General features: G+C 45.2%; 1 protein-coding gene across 1 annotated transcript; it reads right to left on the bottom strand.

Annotated features, from left to right (window-relative positions):
• Positions 1-14,173: 14,173 nt before the first annotated feature.
• LOC136551343 (membrane protein PM19L-like) lies at positions 14,174-15,181 on the bottom strand. Its single transcript, XM_066542912.1, has one exon. It carries the CDS (start codon positions 14,989-14,991, stop codon positions 14,479-14,481), a length of 513 nt encoding a protein of 170 aa, XP_066399009.1. The 5' UTR covers positions 14,992-15,181; the 3' UTR covers positions 14,174-14,478.
• Positions 15,182-24,910: the final 9,729 nt, after the last annotated feature.

Here is a 24,910-nt window from a genome sequence, read left to right as displayed (position 1 = left end):
TGTGGTAATGTTAGAGAGACCAATTGATTCAAGAGATTTCTCATGTAAGCATGGATTTGATGAGGTGTTGATGAAGTAACTTCCATGCTCATTGATGTCATCTTCCTTTTCAAGTTCCAGGGTTGATTCTTCATGAATGTTCATAGGCAAAAACATTGTCTCCATCACTCCATGCCTATTACATTCATTGGATGGTTTATTGTTCAAGATTTCCCATGGATTTGTGACTATTGGGTTGATCTTTTCTATGGCCTCCTCCAAACTTGGATAAGTCATGTTTATTAAAGAGATTGACTTAAGCTCATCCTTTGGATCAGGTATGGGTTCTATCCTTAATGATTCGGCCTTGTCCATCCATTCTTTACTAGCAATGGCATATGAGTTCTTAATATCCTCTAGCCATTATTGTTGCTCTTTTTGGTCTATCTTGTGGCCTCCATGACTCCTATACTTTGGGTGTCTCAGAGGATTTCTAGAATCATCATAAGACTTAGGAAAAAGAACATCAGGGGGATCATTGGGGTCAAGGATGGGTTCAAAACTTGTATTGGTTGTGAGCATAGAAGGAGAGAGGACAGGAATGGCTTCTAAATGACTTGGCTCTACTTCTATGACATCACTTGACATGCCATCCTTGAGTTCTTCCCAATGTCCTACATAGAAATAAGGATGCTTTCTAAGAGATTCTTTCTTGAGAGGATTTGAATTATATTCACTTGAAGGTCTCTTATGTAGCAGAAAGTTTAAGCTTTTCCCAAAATCAGCATCAAAAAGATCATCCTTAATTTCAAAATGAATTTCCAAAGGTTGAATTTCTTCTTCCCTTGGAGGATTTTAGGGTATTGATGGTTCGAGATTGATAGCTGAACCGTGGGATTGGAGTGGTTCTGATTTGACTATCAAAACTTCTTCTTCTAGTTCGGGAGATGACGTCTTCTCTTACTCGGGGAGTTCATCATGAATGCTAGTATAGGGAATGCGTCTAATAATTTTGTCAAGGATAGTCCTTGCCTTACTAGTAGACAAATGAAGAAAAGCTCCTCTAGAGGCCATATCAAGGAAATTCATGGAATCCTTGCTAAGACCCTTGTAAAAATATTGAAGAAGTACAGGGTCTTGAATGCAAGGTCATGTCCAGTGGTGATGAGGTCATTAAAATAGGCCTAGGACATGCCAAGAGATTCTTGTTCTTTTTGTTTAAAAGATAGAACCTCAAATCAAAGGCTGACAACTCTAGAGATGGGAAGGAAAGATAAACAAAATTTAGAGCATAGTGTTTCCCAATCTCCTTACATACTTCCTACGGTTTTGTTATACCATTGCTTAGCTCTTCCCATCAAAGAGAACGGAAATAACTTCCATCTTAAGGTCTCATCAGACATGCCAGCGATATGCAATCATGCACGGGTCTATTCAAACTCACATAGGTGTGAGTATGGGTTTTCATCGCCTTTTCTGAGAAGGTTTGTTCCCAAATCAATTTTATTAAACACATGCGCAGCTCATAGCCAGGTGTTAGGATAGGCTTTGAGGATTTTGGTGGATCTAGGCGTGCGCTTGTAGGTGCAACGTATTGATATATAGGTGTGGGATCCATAGTGAAAAAGGAAAAGAATAAAATAAAAGATAAAAGATACAAGGTTAAGCTAGGTTTGGAGTTAACTCAGCAACCATTTCCCGGCAATGATGCCAAAAAGCTTGTTGGTATTTATTAACACACACAGATAAATCTGCAAGCGCACGGATACTGCTGTAGCATTCAGCCGGAAGTATTCTAAGTATCGTATCCATAGGCAAACGTGTGAGATTAACTACAATCTATCTTAACCAGGAGTAGCAACAAGACTTAAGATAATAGGAGTATAGAGGAGATCACAAAGGTCTTATAGTTCTAATGTCGGTAAGCTATGTCTTCTTGAAAGTGCATCTAGCCCTTTAGTGGGTTTTGGTGGATTGAATGACAACATAATTAAAGGTCTAACAAGTTTGCTAAGTGTTGAATAGGAAATTGAGTCTATTGCATATACTTATGGATTATGGAATGAGAAGTGACTAAAGGTTCAACAAGAAGGCAAACTTGATGATATTCCACATAATGTTCAAATCAAGGCCAAAGTTGTGTATTGTTGTGTTAGAAGATCATGGAAACAATCTAGTTCAAGAGAAAGGACAACAATGCAAATAGAGTTGATAAAATGGCTTATATATGTGGGATATCATAGTATCATGTGAAAGCAAGCATATTTGGCACATGGCAAATGAGACATGAGTGAATGAATTTGGATTGGTCTCAAGTAATGGCTTGCTTTTCAAGAACAGGAGGAGTTTGATAGTGAACTAGCATTGATCAAGGATAAAGAATGAATCAAGAATGCATAAGTGAGGAAATGCCAAGCAAAGGTCAAATGACAAAGGACACAACTCATATTGAATATAAGTCAGTCTCTATATTTGTTTGCTTGTATGGATAAAGATTTGAAAAATCACTTTGCATTTGATTTGATCAAGCTAGAAGTATGAAGATAAATATTGAAGTGTGTGTTAGGAGTGTCAAGCCAAAATGAAGAAGATATAAGGAATCATGAATTGGCTTGACCATATTAACGTTGATTCATATATGTCTCTATGTGAATCAAACTGAAGCTTGATTGATCTCAACATTCCTATCAAGAAGATATTCAAGTAAGGATCACAATATTAAAGAAATGGTTTTTTAATGGATGCTTAGTATGATGTGACTTGAGTATGGCTTGATAAGGTGAAGATAGCAAGGAAAGGGCTTCGATGGACTAAGCGGAGGTGAAGGGCAAGCGATGGCTTGAGGACCGAGGTACCATGGCTAAGGTGAAGAAGAGAGTACTTGCATTGAGTCAAGGAACTAATCGAGCTATGTGGAGTCATATTGTGTTGAGGACCAAATCATTAGTGAAAAGTGACTTGAAGTCATGAATTGAACTTATGTGTATTGAAATGGTTCAAGTCACATGCTTAAGGTATATTTTCTCGAAGAGATGAGACAAAGATGATTGCAACGCCTTATGAAGTGATATTGAGAAGAAATGGCATATGAAGACATTGAAGACTCAAGTGGTTGAAATGGTTATATTCTCTTTATCTTGAGTATAGGTATGTCATACTATCAAGGGGGATGCAATACGAATCGTAGCCAAGTCTCAAGTGCTCAAACTAACCAAACCCAAGTGCTAACATGAGAGAAACACAATGACACAACACTTGCACTCATTGGTTTTGGGGCTTGTTCTTTGTTGGGTTGGAAAGCTCTCGAAATAAGCTTTCCGGAAAGTCCAAGATCACCGAAAACGGAGTTCAGAGTAAAAAGTTATGCATTTTTTTCGTATGGTGTCTTGTGCTGTCCTGAAGACCCGCGGAGGTTCTGGGCTTTATAGGTCATAACAACTAGTTTTGACCTTCAATGGCTAGTTTTTGTGGGGTGAGTATATATACCCATCCCACATCTTCTGGCCGAGCTGCTAGCTCTCATTTCACTCCCAACCCATTTCAAGCCATTTGTGAGTTCTCTCTAACTCCTCTCTTTGTGATAGTGAGTAATTAGTGTGTGATTAAGTGATAGAGAGCTGATTAGAGTAAACTAAACCTTGAGCACTTGTTGGGCTACGTCAAGCATTCGTTACTCTTGGAGGTGAAGCCTCCTAGACGGCTAGGCGTTGCCTAGTGAGCTCCCATGCTTGTGGTGAGCCATGGGAAAGTTTGTATTACCTAGAGATCTTAGTGGAACCCTCAAGCTCAACCTCGGTGTTGGACTTGAGAAGAGGATAGGGTTGGAAGAGACCCAAAGCCTTTGTGGCTTCCTCAACAACGTGGACATAGGCATGCCTTGGTGGTAAGCTGAACCACGAGATAAATCGTGTATCTTGTCCCTTATGTTTTGAATTGCAATATTTGTGTTCCACTCAATCTACTTGGTTGTGTGTGCAGGGACTTCGTGGACTTGCCACTAGACATCTCCAAGCACATCATCAAGAAGTTTGGTTTGAGTTTGATGTCTAGGCATAGAAGCTGCTGAGTACTCTGTGTTGCCCAGAGGCTCCACAACATTGCCCGAAGGTTCTACGCCCCAGAGGCTCCGCGTAGTTTCTCGGATGTTTCACAGTCTGCTAATCCGCTGCAAGTTTTATTTGTTGATAACTTTTAGAAACGCCTATTCACATCCTCTGGGCGACATCAAGGTCCTTTCACTTCTATTGTTCAATTCTAGGGATGTTACTAAGGGAAACACAAGCAAAGTATGTTCTCTATAGTAACTAGGTCCTGCTCGGCCTACAAACAAGAGGTGGACTACAAAAGATTTAACGAGGCTATAAGAGTCACCCTCGCAAGCTACCACCGATCCAGAATATAGGGTACATCCATGAGTAACCGAGTCTAAGCACCATGCTTACACTACCAATACTACTTTAACCTATGACCAATAGATTTAAGCACTCAAAAGAGTCACAAACCTAAAGAACAATATAAACATGATACTTACTTGAATCAGAAGTTGATTACCAGAGAAATCTTAGATGCAAGCTCAGGTAGAACTTGAATCTGCCAAGGTACAAGCCGTAGAGAAAGCACTGACATGCCGGTACTATCTTCAAACTCTTCCTTCACTCTCTATCTCACTATTTCTAATTATAATACTAGATCCTATGGAGGACTAATCTTCTCTTGATTGCTGACTCTGATCCTGATGAGGAGGATATGAATTAGGGTTTCAGGATGGCTTTAGGGAGGGGGGGTAGGGGTTGCTATATATAGGGGGAACAAACAATTCTAAGCCCTCAGATCAAATTGACTTAAAGCAACAGTGTAGATTGAACCTCAATGGCGGTGGGAAACCAACAGACGAAGGAGAGCCTGATAGGTGGGGCCCATAGGCCGTCTGTCCTAGTGGTGGGGCCGGCCAGCCCCCTGTCAGCCTCTTGGCTCGATCTTTGGTGAGTTGTCTTCTGGAGTATTCTAGAGTCTTCCTAAGTCGGTTTCATCGCGGATAAACATGATTTACTTTGATGAATAGGTCTACCTTGAAGGTTTTCTGATTAAATCCCCCTGCAAACATAGCCCCTGGACCTATGTTTGATGATGGAATTAAGTATATATATAGGATATGTTGATGGTTAATAATTGATGTTAATGACCGTCAACAAAGCGGTCTGTGCATCATCTTGGATTGAATCTCAGTAATAGGATGTGGACGCGTAAACTCTGAGCAAGCGAGATTGTTTTTGAAATCATACGAGGAGGATTGACTAAGTAGATGTTAATGAATTCTTCTATAAAGTTTGATTTAGGACAGTCAAATTTGCTAGCTAATAAGTTGGACTTAGGACCTTGGGTGCGAAGAGAAGTAATAGTGAGTTTGGCCAATAGGTTGAAGTGAATTTGTTGATGAGAGCCACTTGATGTCTTAAGCTTACGACAACAAGTGCACAAGCCCAACAACCAGAGCCCAACAGAACATATATTATCGATCGCTAAAATCCCCCGATGGCGACCGGGCGAGGCAAAGGGCAAACCATGACTCTATGAGCGCCTGTGTCCTATTTGCATGATGTGAATGTAAGGGGGGCGAGGGGTCGTGTTAGCGTCCGACCAGGGTGGCACGAGTCGAGCGCCGACCACCCGCCCCGCCCCCTGCCAGTTCTGTCGCCAGCCTACCCGACCTCGACGGCTCCCGGTGCTATGGCTGCCCCCACCTTTCTCTTGCTTCCCTACCACCTCCGGTGATGGTGGTTCCTACTGCCTTGCCGCGCCGCCCACCAACCACCCCCACCCATCAAACCCGCCCTCCGCGATAGTTGACTAATCACACTGCCCCACCCCCGGCGTCGTCTCGACCACCACCACCATCGTGTTGTGGCCGCCTGCCCCTAAACCCTCCTTTTAAGGCCGTCAGGAAAAACCTAACCCCGCCAAAACCCTATCGTCGGTGACCTCCTCCGCTGAAGGTCCGCAGAAGGGGCTGCGTAGCGCGCGGGGCGCAGTCTCTTGTGGGCCACGCAGCTACACTCATGCGGAATCCCTTGGTCACGAAAGGAGTGGTCGACGTGTGACTCTGGTCCGACCAGATGATGGAACTGTGACACATGATGCAACGATCATCAAACCCTGGGGACTCCCTTGGGCTCGCCGACCGCGCCGCCGACGCCGTAGTCGTGGTCCCGGTATCCGCCGCCGCTGCTGAATGGGTATTTCAGTGGTTTTACTTACATATGAGTAGAAACTTTGCCAGCGACTTACGAATGTAGATAGTGTATACTAATAATTATATTAGATATATGTCCGTATGTTGTATAGGGTCACAAATCTTTCTCTACGCCTACGGCGACGGATTTATAGAACATAATAAAAACACTAACAAACGATTGAGAGGTGGTCTGTTCATCATCTATTCATCTTGGATTGAATCTCAGTAATAGGACGCTGACGCGTGAGCTCCGAGCAAGCAAGATTTTTTTAGAAATCATACACGACAATTGACTAAGTAGATGTCACTGAATTCTTCTATAAATTTGATTAGGACTAAATAAAGTTTGATTTAGGAGAAAGTCAAAGTATTGGCTAAGTTTGACTTAGGACCTTGGGTGTGAAGAGAGGTAATAGTGAGTTGGGCCAGCAGGTTGAAGTGAAATTGTTGATGGGAGCCACTTGACCTCTTAAGCTTACGACCACAAGTGACAAGCCCAACGACTGGAGCCAAACAGGACAACAGCCTGTTCGTTTGTGTGGCTTGTCGTAAACGATCGTAAATTTTTCAGCCGGAACAATATTTTTCTCTCACATAAACCAGCCAGTAGTACTTCTTCACGCACCAGCAACGATATGAACCAGCCAACCGAACAGGCAAAGGGCCAACCACAACTTCTACAAGTGCCTGTGTCCTGCTGTGTGATGTGAATGTGAGTGAGAGGGGCGAGGGGTCATGTTAGCGTCCGAACAGGGTGGCATCGAGTCGAGCGTCGACCACCCACCCCCGCCCACGCCTGCAGTTGGCCCACCCGGCCTCGGCGCCTCAAGATGCTTCGGCCGCCATACCTTTCTCCTGCTTCCCCTACCACCGTACCTCCGGCCGTTGGCTGCTCCTGCCGCCTTGCTGCGCCGCTCGCCAACCGTCCCCACCCGTCGAACCCGTCCTCTACTAATCATGGGCGACAGTTGACTATCACACCGCCACGCCCCCGCGGCCGACCCTGCCCAACCGCCATCTCCTGCCACTCCGCCCCGTCGCCGTCTCGACCGCCACCACCATTGTGTTGCGGCCGCCTCTCCCCAAATCCTCCTAAGGCCGCCAGGAAAAACCTAACCCCGCTGAAACCTTACCGTCAGTGACCTCCTTCGCTGAAGCTCCACGGAAGGGGCTGCATCGCGCGCGGGCCACAGTTGCTTGTGGGCCGCGCAGCTGCACTCGTGTGGAGTTTCTCGGTCATAAAGGGGTGGTTAGCGTGTGACTCTAGTCCTACCAGAAGAGGGGTGGGGGCGGGAGGAGGGGGAAGGGGAGGGGGGTGGGGGGTGGGCGTGGACCACAAAGGGAGTGCTGTTGGCCGGCCGCATGATGTGAGCGCAAGGCACTGGGAGGACGAGGGCCGCGAGGTTGGGCTAGGGCATGCTAGCGTGGTGAAGGCCTGCGGCCGGCTGACGTGGCCATGACCCATGTGCCCACTTGTCCCTGCCCTGCGGGCAATGCAACAGGCCCGCCGGCTGTCTGGCCGTTCCGGGGGCTTCGGGCAAGCCGGCGAGCAAGCGAGCTAGCAATGTTTTTTTAATAACACCTAGCTAGCAATGTTAAGCTTGGAACAGGTATTTGCTATGGTCAACACAATATCCAGCCTTTCAATATTTTGAGATCAAATCTCTTCTATTTCTATACATGGTAAATACTAGCTAGTTTACATTCAACTTGTAGCTAGAACGGCTAGAGTAACACAGATGATACACATGCGGTCTCGTTGTTATGCCACGTCGACTTGTCACGGATGCCATGCCACGTAAGTGACATGAGCCAAACATGCAGCGAACACATGTGCAGAGAGATGATGTGGCTGAACTAATGCATTCTTATCCACCCTAGCTAGAGAGCTGTATAATATTCTAATATATTAAGGCAGTTTGCTTTCGCTTAAATTTTGTTAGCCGTTCGATCTTCCCATCCGACGACCCAAATTTCGTAAAGCAAATTTTACTGAAAGCGACTTCTCGTGATTCTCCTTACCTTATCCAGCTTCTCACCTGCTTCTCATTGGACTCTCCTGCTTCTCGTCCGAAGCCAAGCAACCAAATATATATCCAGCTTCTACTTCTCCTTCCTGAAACTTCCCAGAATATCTCGCCTCCTCCTCTCATCTCTCACCCCGTCGCTCCTAGCCCCAACGCGGACGCGCGACATGGACACGGCGACGACGGCTGACGTGGTGGCTGCAGCCCTCCTCCTCCTCCTCACCACCCTGGGGTGCCGTCCGGCCTAGCATAGCGGCTCACTGCGCCAGGCACGGTCGGGGCGCGACGTTGCTCCCAGCCTGCGGCGCGGCTCTGCCCGTGGCCACCGGTGATGGTCGTCCCCGGCCATGACCCGACGCGACCGTCGCCACCGCCCCCCCCCCCCCCCCCCCCCCCCCGCTGCCCGCCGGCGTCACTTCTCCCCGACACTGCCTCCTCCCTCTGATCCGTGTGTGCTACTGTGCTCGAGGAAACCCTGGTTGTCCGTGCTACAGGTTAGGGCAGCACAGCACTGACCCCGCCCCGGCGGCGGTGCCCTGCTCCCGCATCGAGACGCTCACCGGCGACAGGAGCGGCGGCCATCCTCTGCTCTATTTCTTCCTCCTTGACCTCCCTTGGGCTTGGTACGGTAGCCTAAAAATCCCCTTTAACTCCTTTGCCACCTTATGTCTCTAATCCCTTGATTTCACTTTCTATATGTATGTGTTATTTTTACTTACACATAGAGTTTGTGTTCTGGAAAAGAAAAACCTAACCATGTCTCAAAGCTTCCTGTTACTGTTGTGAACCTTTTCAAAACATATACAAGCGTATGCCATTGCTCATCATGTACGTACAAGAGCAGAGGTCACTGTCTTTTGGGTATGTCTAAATACCAAACTAATTTCTACTCTGATGAATGTGGTGTAGCCTTCTGTATGTCTTTTTAGTTTGGTTTTAATTTTCAATTATACCTCCTATATGTTTTTTACCTATTTAGAAACATGTGAGTTATGTTTTTAATTAAGATCCATGCTATTGAAACTGAACCTTCAGACGTGTTATCTTTCATTTAGTCAGGCAATTCTATCTCATAGGGATGATCGTCCTCTTATCTCGACCAGGTAACCGGTGATCTAAGATGTTGGACTACAGGCTTCTACATAGAGGGCAACAGTCAGCGAACAGGTAATCAACATCACAGCAAACAATTTCTAAAGGATTCGCACGGCTGTCTATCGTTTCGATGGATCTACAATCCACTGAAGATTTACTTCCGTATAGGCCCTTTCTATTTCAGGATCACGACCATATAATTTAACTATCCACTGAATTCCTTGGGACTGGTTTAGTAGCTATTAATTACAGAGACTAGGCAAACAAAGGAAAAAGGCGAATGTTTGAGGTTAAATTTCCCATGCTTACTGTTTTTTAGGTCTATACAAGATTATTGGCCATTGTTCTTAGTTAATCGACCTTGGTTTAGTAGGTGTTATTTAATTTGATCCCATTCCGGGTAATTGTAATTTGTAGGAATTATGTAATTTAGCTCACAAAATGGTTTGCTAGGCAATTAGGTAGCCTATCAGTCGTTCTCTTCGTATTTAATTCCAGTTCAGTTTATGGTATTTTCCCGCGCTTCTCTCCTTTTACTCAGATGATATTCATTGTTGCAACTTGATATGGGTCCATATAGCTACTGCAGGATTGCATGACATTTGGTCATTGTACTATCGGAAACACAAAATTGTGGAGTTACATGAGAGGTTGCTACCGTAGATTAACATGTATTTTCTAGGCCTTCCCTTGGTATATTTATGGTTGGGTAGAGTAGTATATTCAGATATATGATTCTACCATAGTATATGTGATTTTCCTATACATAATTTTATAACTTATAAAGTTAACACTTAGTTCAGCATACTTTGTGTTTTTACTTTAGGATTTTAGTTTCAGGCCATATTAAAATTTTGGTTTATCATTTTTACTGAATCTACATCTTTTTAATTTTTTGTCTAAGAATACTAATACCAGTGTCATTTATACACCAGTTAGGTCCATCCAAATGATTCCAGTTACGGCCTAATTACGATGACTTGCTGGAAAAACTGAATTATGCATTCCAATAATTTTTCCAGTAATTTTAGAAAATTGACTGAGGGAGTATACGACATATATTGTTTCGAATACTCAGTAATTTTTTCAATATTTAGCTGCAGAACATAGAATGTATTTGTCAGCCTTAGAGCGCGCTCTTGATTTTAATTCTTCACTGCTAATTGCAAATCTAGATTTACTCAACCTTGATGCCTTTCTTTGCAACAAAAATATGAAATACAGCTAGCCTAAAATTATGTGGTTCTAGGTTAACTCTACTTTGAATAATATAGAGTACGATGTCCACTTTTAGATTGCCCTTGAATATATGATACGATATCCATAGTTTGTTCATGACTTACAGTGGACCCCAAAGAAGGAAAAACCAGGCAATGCTTTTGGAGGATGGACAAGGTGTTAGCTTCCTATGCTACAAAACCCTCGTGTACCGACAAAGGACCAAATGGACCTCCCTCTATCTTGATTGTTGCCATCTGAACCTTTTTATGAAAGATATTTGTCTTGATACTACTGACATGTTTTTAAAATTCCTTTGTGCTTATTGTTGTCTATCGAAAATTGATCATACATGTTCCAGGTATTTGCATGTGACCCCGCTTTTCTTTTCGGTCTTGTGAGTTCTTGTTGTTGCACAGGAAAGCAGATGAAGAAATGGTGGCAACAAGGACAGCTAGTTAGGACAATAGATGGTGAGTTCTTGTTTAACCCAGCCACTTCAGTTCACTACGTAAAAAAAGATTTGTAGGGGCAGCTCCAAACTATTTGTAGGAGCGGTTTGGCTAGCCGCCCCTACCCAACCGTCTCTACAAATCGCCGATTTGTAGGGGCGGTTCCCAGACCGTCCCTACAAATCAATTTTTAAAAATCACAAAAAAGGGGGAAAAATAACAATTTTTTTTAATCCGAGGAGGTCCCTCCACCGGCAGCCACACACCCCACTCTATGGTTGTAGCATTTTTTACGATTTTTGCACACTTCGAGTTGGCCAGGATTCGAACCGACGACCTCTCCTCTACCACTGCACCTCACATTCACTTGTGTCTACAATCCATTTTGATTCCCCACATATTATACAAAATTGAGCATAAATTGATTGTTTGAGGCTCTAAACTAATTCAAATGAAAAAGTTGTCAACTATAGAGTTCTATAACTTTTCGAGATCTACAACTTTCATTTTGGTAGTTTCTCCATCCGAGGTCACTAATAAATTTTGAATTTCAAATTTGAGAAATTCGAACGTAGTTTTCCATGACAAGATGATTTCAAATGAGAAAGTTATCAACTACAAAGTTTCATAACTTTTCAAGATCTACAATTTTCATTTTGACTGTTTGTCCATCCGAGATCGTTTAAAAAATTAAAATTTTAATTTTTTGGAAATTCAAACGTAGTTTTCCTTGACAAGATGATTTCAAATTAAAAAATTGTCAATCACAAAGTTTCATAACTTTTTGAGATCTACAACTTTTATTTTGTTTGTTTCTCATCATTTATAAAATTTAAATTTTAGTACTTAATTTTTAATACTCGTGCTGCTAGTGCTAGGTCGGCAAGTTCGTCGCCAGCCGCCCGCGCATCGCGTGTCCAGCTCCAGCGGAGTACACGTACCGTGTCCGCGCGACGCCTGCTTCCACCGCCGGCCGAGCTCTTGCCGTCGCCGTTGCACCTGCCTACGGCCTGCGTGTACGCTTTAAATTGCACGGAGCATTTGTTTTTCTCTCGCCCCAGGCAAGGCAGACGGTGGGGTTAGTGCCCTGTGCCCCACAGTGGTGGGGTTGGTGCTGTGTCGCGCGGGAGGTGTGTCAGCCACATGCATGCTGCGGGCACTTCAATATTAAACCGCTCCTACAAATCGAACTATTTGTAGAGGCAGCTAATAATATTGACCGTCCCTATAAATCCATTTGTAAGAGCGGCTCATTTGACAACCATTTGTAGGGGCGGCTTAATATAGAGCTGCCCCTACAAAGAAAGAGAGGCGTTGCCACAAATCGTTTTTGTAGTAGTGGTTGTGTAATTCTTCTTGGAAACATGATAACCTGGAGCGTATGGATTTAATTTTTCCTTTATTTTGGTGTGCTTTGCAGAAACAAATACTGAGATACGTCTTTGATTGCTTAGACACAAATGGTATGGTCTATTGCGCCGCGATTGGTGTTGTGCTTCTGTAATATAACCCAGAGAAACAAATAGATCTGTTCCTCAGTTAACCTTTGCTAAATAAACCAGCATTGTCACTCATGGTTTATGCACTGGCCTTGATTATTTCTTATGTCAGTGTAAGGTTTAGTTCTTGGGCCACTGAATAAAGAAGAGGGATTGGGCTAACTTTAGAGTTTGCATTTTGGTCTGTTTTTCTGACTTCTCTGCTTGCTAGTGCAGTACAGGCTTCTCTATACCACCAGGTTGGAGACCAAATGGATGATTTCTTTTATCCTTTATTATTTTGTTGTAGATTCTCTTATCTCCTGATGCAGGATGAATTGTATTTAGTTCTTAATTTTTGCATGTTGGGTGTTTGCCCTACTGAATCTAATATCGTTTGGTTTTACTTTATTTTTTACAGTCCGGTGTGTATACACTAATGTTTCGTGCAGTCCTGCTCCATAAAAGGTATGATGTTTCCTCAGAATAGTCCTCTTATATAATGATGCTGTAGTGAAGCTTGCTTCTTTTAGAAGCAATGGGGGTTACGACAGTAGTTTAGTTGAAGTAAAACAGTTGGGGTTAATGAGGCTTACCAATTTGAATATGCCCATGAACAGTTGGTGCTTAGTAAAATCCAGTACAGTTTCCGATTATTTTTACGTGTCTATGAGAATTAAATTCATTTGATTTAGTTACATGAAGTCTAGGAGGCAGAAAGGATTACAGAAAATGTCCCCATTCGTGTTTATTACTAGCCATCTTAAAATTGTACATACATATCCTCTAGCAAATGTAAGAAACAATTAGGTCCATAAACATATCCTCTAGCAAATGTAAGAAACAATTAGGTCCATTTTATGATGCTGATGGTCATTGAGCTACAGTACTATTTGGGCAAGGTGACCCTATTGTGTTTAGGCCTAACACTTTCTATTTGATGAGCTCTTCATTTGAGAAGCTACTATGAAAGTGTGTACTTGAAATAGAGTGAACAATTCTAAATTGCTTCTATGGTTGTCTTTATTCTTATTTATTATTAGAGTGAAACCTGAGATGCAAGATGCATTAGTTAGGATGGTAAAAACTAATGTTTAAGTTCACTAAGTTATGAATTTAGTTACTTGATTGATCAATGTGTGTAGCATTGACTTATATAATACCCTCTACTTACCCTTAGTTCATTGGAATTAAAAATGTTGATTCATTTCTAATTTTCCAACTTCCAATGACTAACTCCAGATTTAGTAGAGGCAGTAAGATCAGAGCGCCATTTCTATTCCTTCTTTCTATCTAATTAGCACATACACAACCTAAGATTACTATGACTCTCACCAATGTTTCAATAGAAACACTATTTCTTAGCTTGCATTGAGAAAAAAATATTAGCTTATCAATTTAAGGCAATGCATTGTCTTGTTAGTTTCATTGTTCCTTACCTGGTTTTCAGATAAAAAAAGGCTTTCAATCCTGCTGCATCTTTGGTTAAATAATCGACGCGCCGCTTCTTCTTTGTTTAAATAATCTAACGCGCAGGGACCCGCGTGATGAACTAAGCATGATATAATAGGCATTACAATGTTTGGGTGAATGGGTGGATGTATTATATTATATTGGCTCTTGTGCTATGCATCAAGTGACGGGCCGGGTGGAATCCTGTAAAATAAAGGTCAGAATCATTTGAGCCAACGCCAATGTCAGATACATCTCAATCAGTGTCACTGACCGGCTGAAACTGACTACATTTGACACGGGATACATGCATTTACAAACCAGGAAAAAACCCAGAAGCAAGGTGGTAGAGATGATCGAGCCGACGGTGGACTAGCTAGGTACACACGTACTGTAGTGGTACGTCACAACACACACACACACACTACATATATGTGGGTACTACTCCTTATTACGTCATGCATCACACTCCTGTAGCGCGTGATCGATGGAACGCTAGCTTCAGGTGATAGATAACTGACGATCGATCCATCAGAATCAAATCATCAGACCCTGGGTCCCTTCGGCTCGCCGGCCGCGCCGCCGCCGACGCCGTAGTCGTGGTCCCGGTATCCGCCGCTGCCGCCGAAGAGTCCCGCGTGGAGCATGAGCACGTAGAGGAGCTGCGTGAAGGCGAGGATGATGACGAAGGCCTCCAGCACGCGCAGGCGCCACCCGCGGTGGCCCCCAACGTTGATCTCCTTGCAGGCCAGCCCGAAGGCGAGCGCGGTGATGGCCCAGGCGATGAGCGACGACGCCGCGTTGGTGGCCAGGCTGTCGTGGCGCCACGCGCGGACGTGGTGCACCCCGGCCAGCTTCGACGCCGCGCCCACCACCCCCGCCAGGATCGCGAACACCAGGAAGTAGAACGTCGCGCCGTTGCCGCCCACGCCTGGGTAGTTGGTCTGCCCGTTGATGAAGTGGTTGAGGTTCCAGCTCGCGAAGCCAATGACGATGAGGTACATGATGAGGTTGAGCACCATCAGCGGCGCCACCATGTTCCTGCCAACCCCGGCCATTCTTCTCTTTCTTGATTCCTCTCACGCACTGCAGGGGTGCACACTGCTACTTCTGTGCTTGCTAACTAGTAAGCTGGATCGATCAGATCTAGAGCGAGAGCCTAAGCTTGAACACGGCAATGGCGAGCAGGCAGCTGCTGCGCAGTGGCACTCGAGCTACTAGCTTCAGTAGTTAGACCAAGAAGGCGAATGGACAGACTTGAATTGACGAAGCAGCAGATCCTGCCGTGTCCTGGTTTTAAAGACGCGGGGGGGGGGGGGGGGGGGGGGGGGGGGGGGAGGGGGGTGGCGCGGTAGGGGACCAATCAATCGCCAGCCTGCCACGATGCTTATCTATCCGATCCGTCGCCGACGCTGGGGAGCTAGCTAGCGTGAGGCTGAAGCGGCGCATGCAGGCGCACACAGGGGAGCAGCAGAGAGCAGGTCGCCTTCGCCCTTCGGCTTTGCATGCGCGGAGGCGCGTGAGGCGCCGACGCGTGTGCGCGCACCGCCAGCGCAGCGCGCCCAAGCCAAGCGTCGTCGGCCGCGCGCACAGGTGGTGGGGGGCAGGACACGTACGTGGCGTGCCCGGGAGTCGGCGCGCGCGCAAAGCGCGCAGGCGTGCAGCTGCCCACCGCACGAGCTGGCCAATCCGGCAGGAACGGATGCTTCTAGTTTGGGCGCCACCGCCCACCGGATTCTGGGCTGGGAGTATTCTACTCGAGAGCGTCAGAGCGTGCAGCTCTCGAGGTCCGTCCAAGCTCCTGTGATCCCCATGCTCGCCGCCAACTCGTACATTAGGGGCTGTTTAGATGTACTAATTTTTTGTTTCAAATTTTTTGACATTTAAACTTTACATCTTGTTTAGATGCATTGTAAAACTTTAGCACCGTACAAAACAAAGACTGATTTGTCCCATTTAATACATGATTTGGTGCAAAGCCATGCATGTTGGGCTTGCTGCTGCTGCCCGCCCTTGCTGCTGCTGCTGCTCGCAATCGCTTGCTGCTGGCACTTGCTGCTGCTCGCCATTGCTGCGGCTAGGACTTGTTGCATGTTCGGCGGTGTTTTCAAACAATTAAATATTATACTTTATTGCATAATTATTGAATAGTTCAATTACACAACTTAATTGTCCTCAACTATACAAATTACTCATACACGTTACATTTGAAGCACACGATTCCAATTATCATGATCGATTTAACAAACCAAGGGCAATCGAGTCACGAAAAGCATTCATCATTGCAGATTCATCCATTGTCAGTGTTTGATGAGTATGTGGCTGAGAGGCTGATGCTTCAGGTGGAACATAGTTCTCATCATGATCACAACGATCAAAATCCCTATCCACTATTCCACTCGTTCTAATAAAGTTATAGAGTGCCATGCATGCAACGATAATTTAGCTTTGCTTATGAGGTGCATAACTTGGCATTTGCAACAAAATCCTCCACTTCATCTTCAAAACTCTAAACGACCTCTCAATAACATTTCTAAGAGATGAATGTGCGTAGTTGAAGATCTCTTTTTTACTTTGTGGCTCTGGGCCATCTCGATACTCTGGAAGATGGTACTTTGTTCCTTTGTAGGGCACAAGGTAACCTGGATGATTTGGGTAGCCGGAGTCCACCAGGTAAAATTTTCCTACACAATGGAACAGTTTTGTAAGTTTCACCTAGTTCAAGTAGAAGTTGTAAATGCAACAGCAGGAAGGTGTTTACCTGTCGGTAGATGTGGAAAGACGTGGCTGTACTTAGTCATACCATCAGTGAATACTCTCATGTCATGTACAGAACTAGGCAATCTAGCAAGAATAAATGTGAACCTCATGTCAAAGTCACAAACAGCCAGCACATTTTGTGTTGTCATGCCCTTGCGGCATATGTGCTGAACTAGCTTACTACTTGGCACCACACATGGAATGTGAGTGCCATCTATTGCTCCTATACAATTATTGAAGAAGGGATGGTGTAACACCTATGGTGTTACACTGTATAATCTTTTACTAAAACACTGCATGAGCATCATACTTATGTGTAAATGTGTGTAATATAGGGTGTGAAGCAATACACGTAACTTGAAACGTTCATCGGAAACATGAAACGAATGTTATATTTCAGGTCGCGTTGTATCACTTAGCGTTCTAAACGAATTTTTACTAAACAAGAATGCTATAGAATGCCTATACGAAACTTTAGTAAAGTTTGTAGTATGAACTTCGTAGGTGACGGTGAAATACTTGCGGTCCAGAACGGGAGTCACTAGCTAGCTTGGTTGGTAGCTTGGAAATCGAAGTTGAGGCAAATCCGAGCGAGTCATAATCAAATTTCTTAAGTTAGAAAACGGTGTGACGAGGCTACGTTTGGGAATTTTTATAGGGGGATCAGATTAAGTAGTGGCAAGGTCTTAGGGTTTGTTTTAGTAGTTTGATATACCATCTCGAGCGTAAAATAGTTGATTTAGCAATTGAAGCATTGAGGTGGGTTTTGGGCACGCTTTAAAAAGCATGCAAGACACATTCCCGAGCGGGTGCAGCATCAGGCCGCGGTCACCAGGCTTCAGTTTGGCTTGGCGCGCGGCACTGGCCTGCCCCTGCCTCGCACGCGCGCACCACCACATGGGCTCGCACCACACTGCAGTGCTCACGCACGCAAGCAACCGCGCACGCACGAGCACGCCGCGCCCGGCGGCCTGGCCGCTCGGCCACCACCGCCGTCGTCGTGGGCCTGCAGCTCTGGCCTGCCCACCACCACCGCTTCGCCGTGTCGCTGACCCCGCGCGTCGCGTCACTGCGCTGCTACTAGCCGTGGCCGCTTGTGCGAAGTAGCCCGCGTGCGCTCTGCCACCGCCATCATGTTCGCCTGCCGCTCTACCGCCTCGTGCTCACCTGTGCGGTGTCGTGAGCGTGTGGCCACACTTGGCCCTGCCCGCACATCGCCTTGCCCCACCTACCTTGCCGTCACATCGGCGCTCGATGACGCTGCGCTGCTGCCTCCTCAGACCGGCGCCATGCCACTACGGCGCAGGACCGGGTCGTCGTCGTCTGTTTGCGGTTTATGGTCGTGCAGCCCACCGTCCTGAGCGCGTTGGCCGTTTCCCCCATCATCCTATAGCCCGTGCGCGTTTGTGAACTGAGTTGACAGCCACGTCCCGCCACGGTAGCGACGAGCCACGCCATGCTGTCTTCCCCTGTTCCTCTGGCGCTGTGGTCGCCGAACCCGCTCCTCTAAATTCGTCCTGCTGGAGCCACCTTAGTCCAATTAACCCCGTCTATAGCTCCATCTGTCAGCCAACCGCCCCACCATGCCATGATCCAATTCAGAGTTTTCCTCTCACCGGGTCGTTAAGACCGCCGTGGCACGCATCGAAGGCAAGCTCCCTATCCAGAGCTACTTGCGTTTAATTAGTTGCACCGCCAACTTCGCCTCCACCTGCTCATCACCCGACGCACCTTTGCGTAATCGCTACCACCTCATAGCCACCCCTGACGCGGCCTTGCCACCGCCATGCGCCACCACACCGTTCGTGCGCACGCGGCCAGCTTGGCTCGGGCCGCCTCTGGTCGAACCACCATCTCGATTGGTTCCTTGGTGAGTGCCTGGAGCTCACTCGCTGTCCTGTTTGCCTCGACGTTGTTGTAGCTCACTAGAACATCACTATTTTCAGTGCAGGAGCTCCGCCACTATGGTCTGGCCTCGCTGCAGCGTCCTAGCTCACGCTTCCTTCACCTAGTGCTCCACGTTCATGCCTAGGCAGGTATCGGCTTCGTAGATAGGGCGGGGAAGGGTTGGCCTAGCCGGTGTAACCACCGGTGCTAGCGGTGCCGCGCCGATGTGCGCGTGGGACGGAACAAGGGTATGGCCGTGGTAAAGATAGAAAGAGGGAGGGGCGTAGGTGTAAGATAGCAGACTGGCAAAATAGTGCTATTAGTGCTCGTGCGATTACTGGGTAGGCTAGGGGTGTTTTTGCATGATGACCGACGCGCGCGGGTCCTCCCCGTCATGGGCCATCATCGCGTGGACTGGGCCGTACCCGCATGGGCCGTGTTGTGCGTCGCACGCGCGCGTTGCGTCGAACTGGGCCGAGCCGCTCGCGTTTTGGGCCGTGCGATAGAATTAGGTTTTCTAATTTCCAGTAAAGTTATGAATGTTTATTCAATTTAGTTTTGAGCTAAACTTTAAAAAATGATAGTAAATTATGTAGATGTCCAAAAATAGTGAAACTAAATTTGTTAGGTTCACAAAAATGCTATCTATCTGTTGGTGTATTTAGTTTATAGTTAGCTGTGATAATAATAGGTTCATAAATTCAATTTTGAAAGCTTAGTATTATTTAGCATAATATTTGTAGTAATTTTAGTGGCAAATTGATGATAGCTTTAGCCATGAAATATTTATAGTAGAATCATTAGATTATTATGTACTCACTGTAATTTTTGTAGCCCTAGAATAGGTTGATAAATAGAGTAGCTGGTACCCCCGTTTAATCATATATAGAGTAAATCGATATTGAGAGTAGGAATACCTTTAGTGGCAAAGATAATATATGTTATGCTTCATATTTGTTAGTAGTGACAGAAGATAACTTAGCACCTTAGTTAGTAGAACTAGCTTGGTAGCTTGATAGATGTATTTTTATTTTAAGAGTTGCTGCTGTCGTATTACTAAGTGTTCCATCATCATTTCATGCATATAGATCATGAGTTGGTAGAGTTCATGCCTGCGGACGAGTAGGACTACGAGGAGGTCATTGAGGAGTACGAGGAGGAGATCCTCGTGCAGGAGGGAGCCCCGGAGCCATTCGCTACTGACTTTGTTGATACACCGCCTGCCCAAGGCAAGCCCCGGTGCATAACCCATATTTTTAATGATCACTAAATATATATATATGATGTGCATTTACGTTACAGACATTTTATAGAAACTACTTGCATAAATATATCTCCATATGAGACCTACTAGTACAGGTCGAGTAGCTGCTATGTTCAGGATTTTGGTAGCGTGAGTAACCTACCGTTACTCACAATAGGTGATAATTATGATCACTCATGATAAATGATGGAAAGGAAAAATGGTGACCGGGCAGGGATATGGTTTGGGTACTGGTTGGTGTAAGAGATTGTGTCCTGCAGCCAATAGGGCATAGCTTGGTTACACTTTTCCCTATCTATGTCGGTTAAGGACTGGTCGTTGCAATGGATGCTAGGCAAGTCATAGATTTATTATCCTGAGCACATACTTGGGTATGGGCACAGGGAAGACTTGTTGCTCTCTTGTTGTGGGTTCCGGCTCTTTTTGGACCGACTGATTAGAGGCGGGTATGGGCACCACACTAAGTTTGGGACTTAGGAGCGGGGGCTTGGAGTCCTTGACAGGAGGGTGATGGGTTGGTCCTACTTGTGCCTAGGGTACAAGCGGGGTGTGTGTTTTTAGGGTACCTAGCTGGGCACATTGATTTGCGAATCGTCGCCGTGTCGGTATGACTTGTCTTAACTCTAGCATCGTAGTAAGAACTGAAAGATGAAAGGTGATGAAATGGAACTAATTTGCTCCACTCTTGCTTGAAAGTAGAACATGTGCTTACATAGAATGGCTAGATAATAAATTAAACAAGGCTGCTAATAATAACATAAATAAGGACTCACTATTAGCATTGCTTTTCGCAAAAAGAAAACCAGCAAACCATAAAGCTTACCATATCCCTTGGAGTTAGGAAATTATTCCCACTAGTCGGATAAGTCTTGCGAGTACATTGTATACTCAGGGTTTATTTACCCCTGTTACAAGTAATGCTTGAGGAGTACCATTATGTGAAGGATTCTTCTGGTGGGCATAGACAGAATCCTTACTTACTATCAATAGATGTTTACTTAATGTTTATTTTTATTCCACTATTTAATATTCTGCACTCTGACTTTGGAAATATAATAATGTAATTTTTAAGAACTCTGGATGTATGAAATGGATTAAGTATTGTAACTCGTTCTCATTATTGGATCCTTGGGGGAAAATGGGGATCTTTCGGGCTCTCCCTTGGGGTGTGCCCAACGGAACTGCTCGTTGTAGCTTGCTTTCGGGGTGCTTAATGTCTGATGAAGGACGAGTGCCTCCGTAAGTGCGTTATTTCAGACGGTTCTGCCACAGATGGAACCTAGGGTTCTCAATCTAGGATGAATTGTTTTGAATTCTGGGTCCACTGGCTTAATGATGTCTGTAGCTAGCTTAACCACACTTTGCAAAACTTTCTCAAAGTTGTTGTGATCTGTGCCTAGTGATCTCTCAAATCTATCCTCAGCTTGCCTAACTGATTGTGGTGCTCCAAGCATCCACAAGAACATTCCTAAAGCCTCAACCGAGGTACTCTTAGTACTAAATTTTAAGCCATATGACTCTACCAGTAGATCATGCAGTCGATGGAATGCAGTTGGGCTCATTCTAAACATGTTGTAGCAGCTATTTCTATCTCCTAGCTTTCTCTCTACCCATTCCAGTTCAGTTAGCATTGGTTTCCTTCTCTTAGCCCTAATATTGCAGTATTTGTCATGGTGAATAATATACAGAAGCATATCATTCATAAAATCGCTGTCATCATCCTCAATAACAAGTCTGAAGATTTCCTCATCACTTGACTCATCAGAATTGTCCCCATCCCTTGTTGAATTACCATCCTAACACATAAATGCATCACAAACTCAATTACATATGCCAATAAAAAGTGAACATACTCACATCACAATCATAATTGAAATTCAACACATAGTACAAAGAGGCATTGTTCAAACACAACTAACATAGTGCAAATGCCAAACATAGTTCAAATGAAATAGTGCAAATACAACAGACATAGTTCAAATGACACCCTTACTACAATGACAGACAGAGTTCACATGACATGAATTGTGAAAAATACAGACATAGTTAAGATAAGAGGATCTAGGGGTTGACCCCGACATAGTGCTCAATGAAGGTGAGCCTTTCTGTAGGTGTAGATGTGCCAATGAAGAACTCCATACTATCCTTATCATTGGTGATCTTGTGCATGGCATACTACAACTATCGGTTTGTCTCCTCTACACCACACTCTCTAGCCAACTGCTGCACATACCTAATCTTTTCATGTCTGGCAATCTCCTTCTCCTAGGCCATGTGCTGCTTGGCATCTAAATGTTTCTACATCATCACATTCCTCTCAGCTTGAATCCTAGTGTTCTCACTCATGAACTTGTTAATGCTCCTAACTGTTGGGCTCTTGGGCAGCTTGCGCGGACTAGAGCCAGTGGTGCTTGTGTTGCTTGCTCTCTTGTGGCTAGTGATGCTAATAGGGGTCTGCACATTAGAGTCCTCAGGTGGGTCCTCCTCATCTTCCTCATCCACAGTCATACTTTGTCCAGCAACAAATGAGGTGGAGCTATCAATAGCTACACCATGGAACATTTGGTCCAATTAATCGATGTAACCTGGCCACCCTAAATTGCATTTCTTCTAGTCTGGGTGGCCCTGTAAAACTTATCATTGTGAGTGAAAGGATCAAGATGCCCAAGAGGGGGGGTGAACTGGGTTAATTCTAAATTTTCTTGCAATAATCAAATCATACGGTTAGCCCAATTAACCCCTTGTGCCTAGAAAAGTGTTTCTATTGATCTAATGCACAACGGACTTGCAACCTATGTACCAAACTTACTCTAGCATGGCAATTCTATGAATGTAAAAACAAGTATTCAATTGCTCAAAATAAATGCTCAAAGTAAATAGAGAGAGAGGAACGCAGCGATATTTTGCCGAGGTATCGGAGAGTCGCCACTCCCCACTAGTCCTCGTTGGAGCACCCGCGCAAGGGTGTAGCTCCCCCTTGATCCGTGCAAGGATCAAGTGCTCTCTACGGGTTGATTCTTCGACACTCCATCGCGGCGAATCACCCAAAGCCGCTCACAACTTGAGTTGGGTCACCCACAAGCTCCGCTGGGTGATCACCAAGCTTCCAATCACCACCAAGCCATCTAGGTGATGGCGATCACCAAGAGTAACAAGCACGAACTCTCACTTGACCACGCGAAGCCTAATGAGAAGATGGATGCACACTTGGCTACTCTTGATTCACTAATGAGGCTACTCTCTTGGATTCTCAAATCTCAATCACCTCACTAGGATCTTGCTCTTCTTGGCACTCACAAACGTGTTTCTCAGCTGTTGGAATGAGCAAAAGTAACTCCACACACGAGTGGAGCTTCTATTTATAAGGCAGCCTAAAAAACAAACCGTTATGAGCTTCTGCGGGGTGACCGGACGCTCCGGTCAGTTCAACCCGCATTCCAGTGATAATGTGTTGATCGGATGCTAGCAAGGTCCGATCACCACTGACCGGACGTGTCTGGTCACATTAAACCCTTACTAGAACCTTACTGTACTCGACCGGATGCTGAACCCCTAGGGTCCGGTCAGCACTGATCGGACGTGTCTGGTCATAGATTCCCTTCTCTAGAACCTTACTGGAGTCGACCGGACGCTGCCTCTCAGCGTCCGGTCACTTGACCACTCCAGCGTCCGGTCACACCGAACGCAATCACTTGATCAAATGAACTGACCAGACCTTGCGGCCAGCGTTTGGTCGCACCGGAGCTAGCGTCTGGTAAGCATTTGACCCTCCATTCACTTCCAACTCTCGAGCATATGTGAATGAAGTTTGCTCCATAGGATCATAGGGCTGTTGTGGAGCTACCTAGTGCTAGTTTTAACAAGTGTGCACCACACCTAACTCACTAGATTCATCTAGGTCAACCTACCCATCCATACCCCCCTTAATAGTATGGCCAAAGGAAAAACAAAGTCCTAAACTACTCTAAGTGTCACTCCAACTCCAATCGACACTTAGAACTAGTCATCCTTAACCTTACCGTCCATCCTTTGAAAACCGAAATGATTTCCATCGTAGGGGCATGACCACCTCGATTGCCCAATTGATCTCCATTACCATGACCTAACTTAATTGCCTCTGCAAAACACACGTTAGTCATAGTAATCTTGTATTGTCATTAATCACCGAAACCCAACTAGGGGCCTAGATGCTTTCAATGTCCCCCTTTTTGGTGATTGATGACAATACCACCTCGAGTATGTGAAAGAGTGAGGTTTTTGATGGGCTTGGTTCATATAAGCTTTTGTCGATAAGAACAAAAGTGTTAGTCAAGCTTATATGACCCAAGCCAACACAATGTACTCAAAGGATATGAATTAAGCATGAGTACAAGTAATAACGCTCATTTGCATCGGAGGCAAAGGCAAATGAGCATAACACAAGTGATATGACATATAAATAATGTAAAGTAGAGAGCACACATGTCATATATCACAATCACGTAGATATCACTATCACATAGATATAATAATATGCATGAAAGTAACACACGAATGCATAATAGTAATAGTGTATCACACAAATGAAACTCCAAATGTATATAATAAGCTAATAATCGAGTTCCCCCTAAATATCGCTCCCCCTGAGTCTACATACTTGAACCCTCTCTCCCTTTGGCGTCAAACATCAAAACCTAAAGGTCGGTCGGCGGGGCTGCAGCGGATGAGCCGGGCACTAAGGTACGTAGAGCAAGCTAAAACCGGGCACCATCATCATCTGACCCTGAGCTCTGGACTGACTGACCCTCTGTGGCTGGAAGCGTCGCTAAAGCGGTCTGGGTCTGAGCTGGGGCAGGTGCTGCCTGTGATGCTGCTAGAATATCTATCGTAGGATCTTAAGATGCGACAGACGAAGGGAGCCTCTGAGTAGTCATGACGATAGGGGCTGCTGTAGAGGGACCGGCGGTATGCATATGTGGCGGTGTAGGCATGCCGGTCAACTCATTGAAGGATGCTCCAAGACTCTTGGAGACTGACGTGTCAGGCACAAATAGCGAGGATGACTGATCTGGTGAGAAGCCCGTATG

Source organism: Miscanthus floridulus, chromosome 4 (genome assembly GCF_019320115.1).
Source record: "Miscanthus floridulus cultivar M001 chromosome 4, ASM1932011v1, whole genome shotgun sequence".
In the NCBI taxonomy this organism is placed as follows: Eukaryota; Viridiplantae; Streptophyta; class Magnoliopsida; order Poales; family Poaceae; genus Miscanthus; species Miscanthus floridulus.
Note: the sequence above shows the minus strand (reverse complement) of the source record. Positions and strands in the feature narration are given on the sequence as shown.

Bases quoted from the DNA above. Each gene is read 5' to 3' on its own strand.
- LOC136551343 (XM_066542912.1), bottom strand. From the start codon at position 14,991: ATGGCCGGGGTTGGCAGGAACATGGTGGCGCCGCTGATGGTGCTCAAC.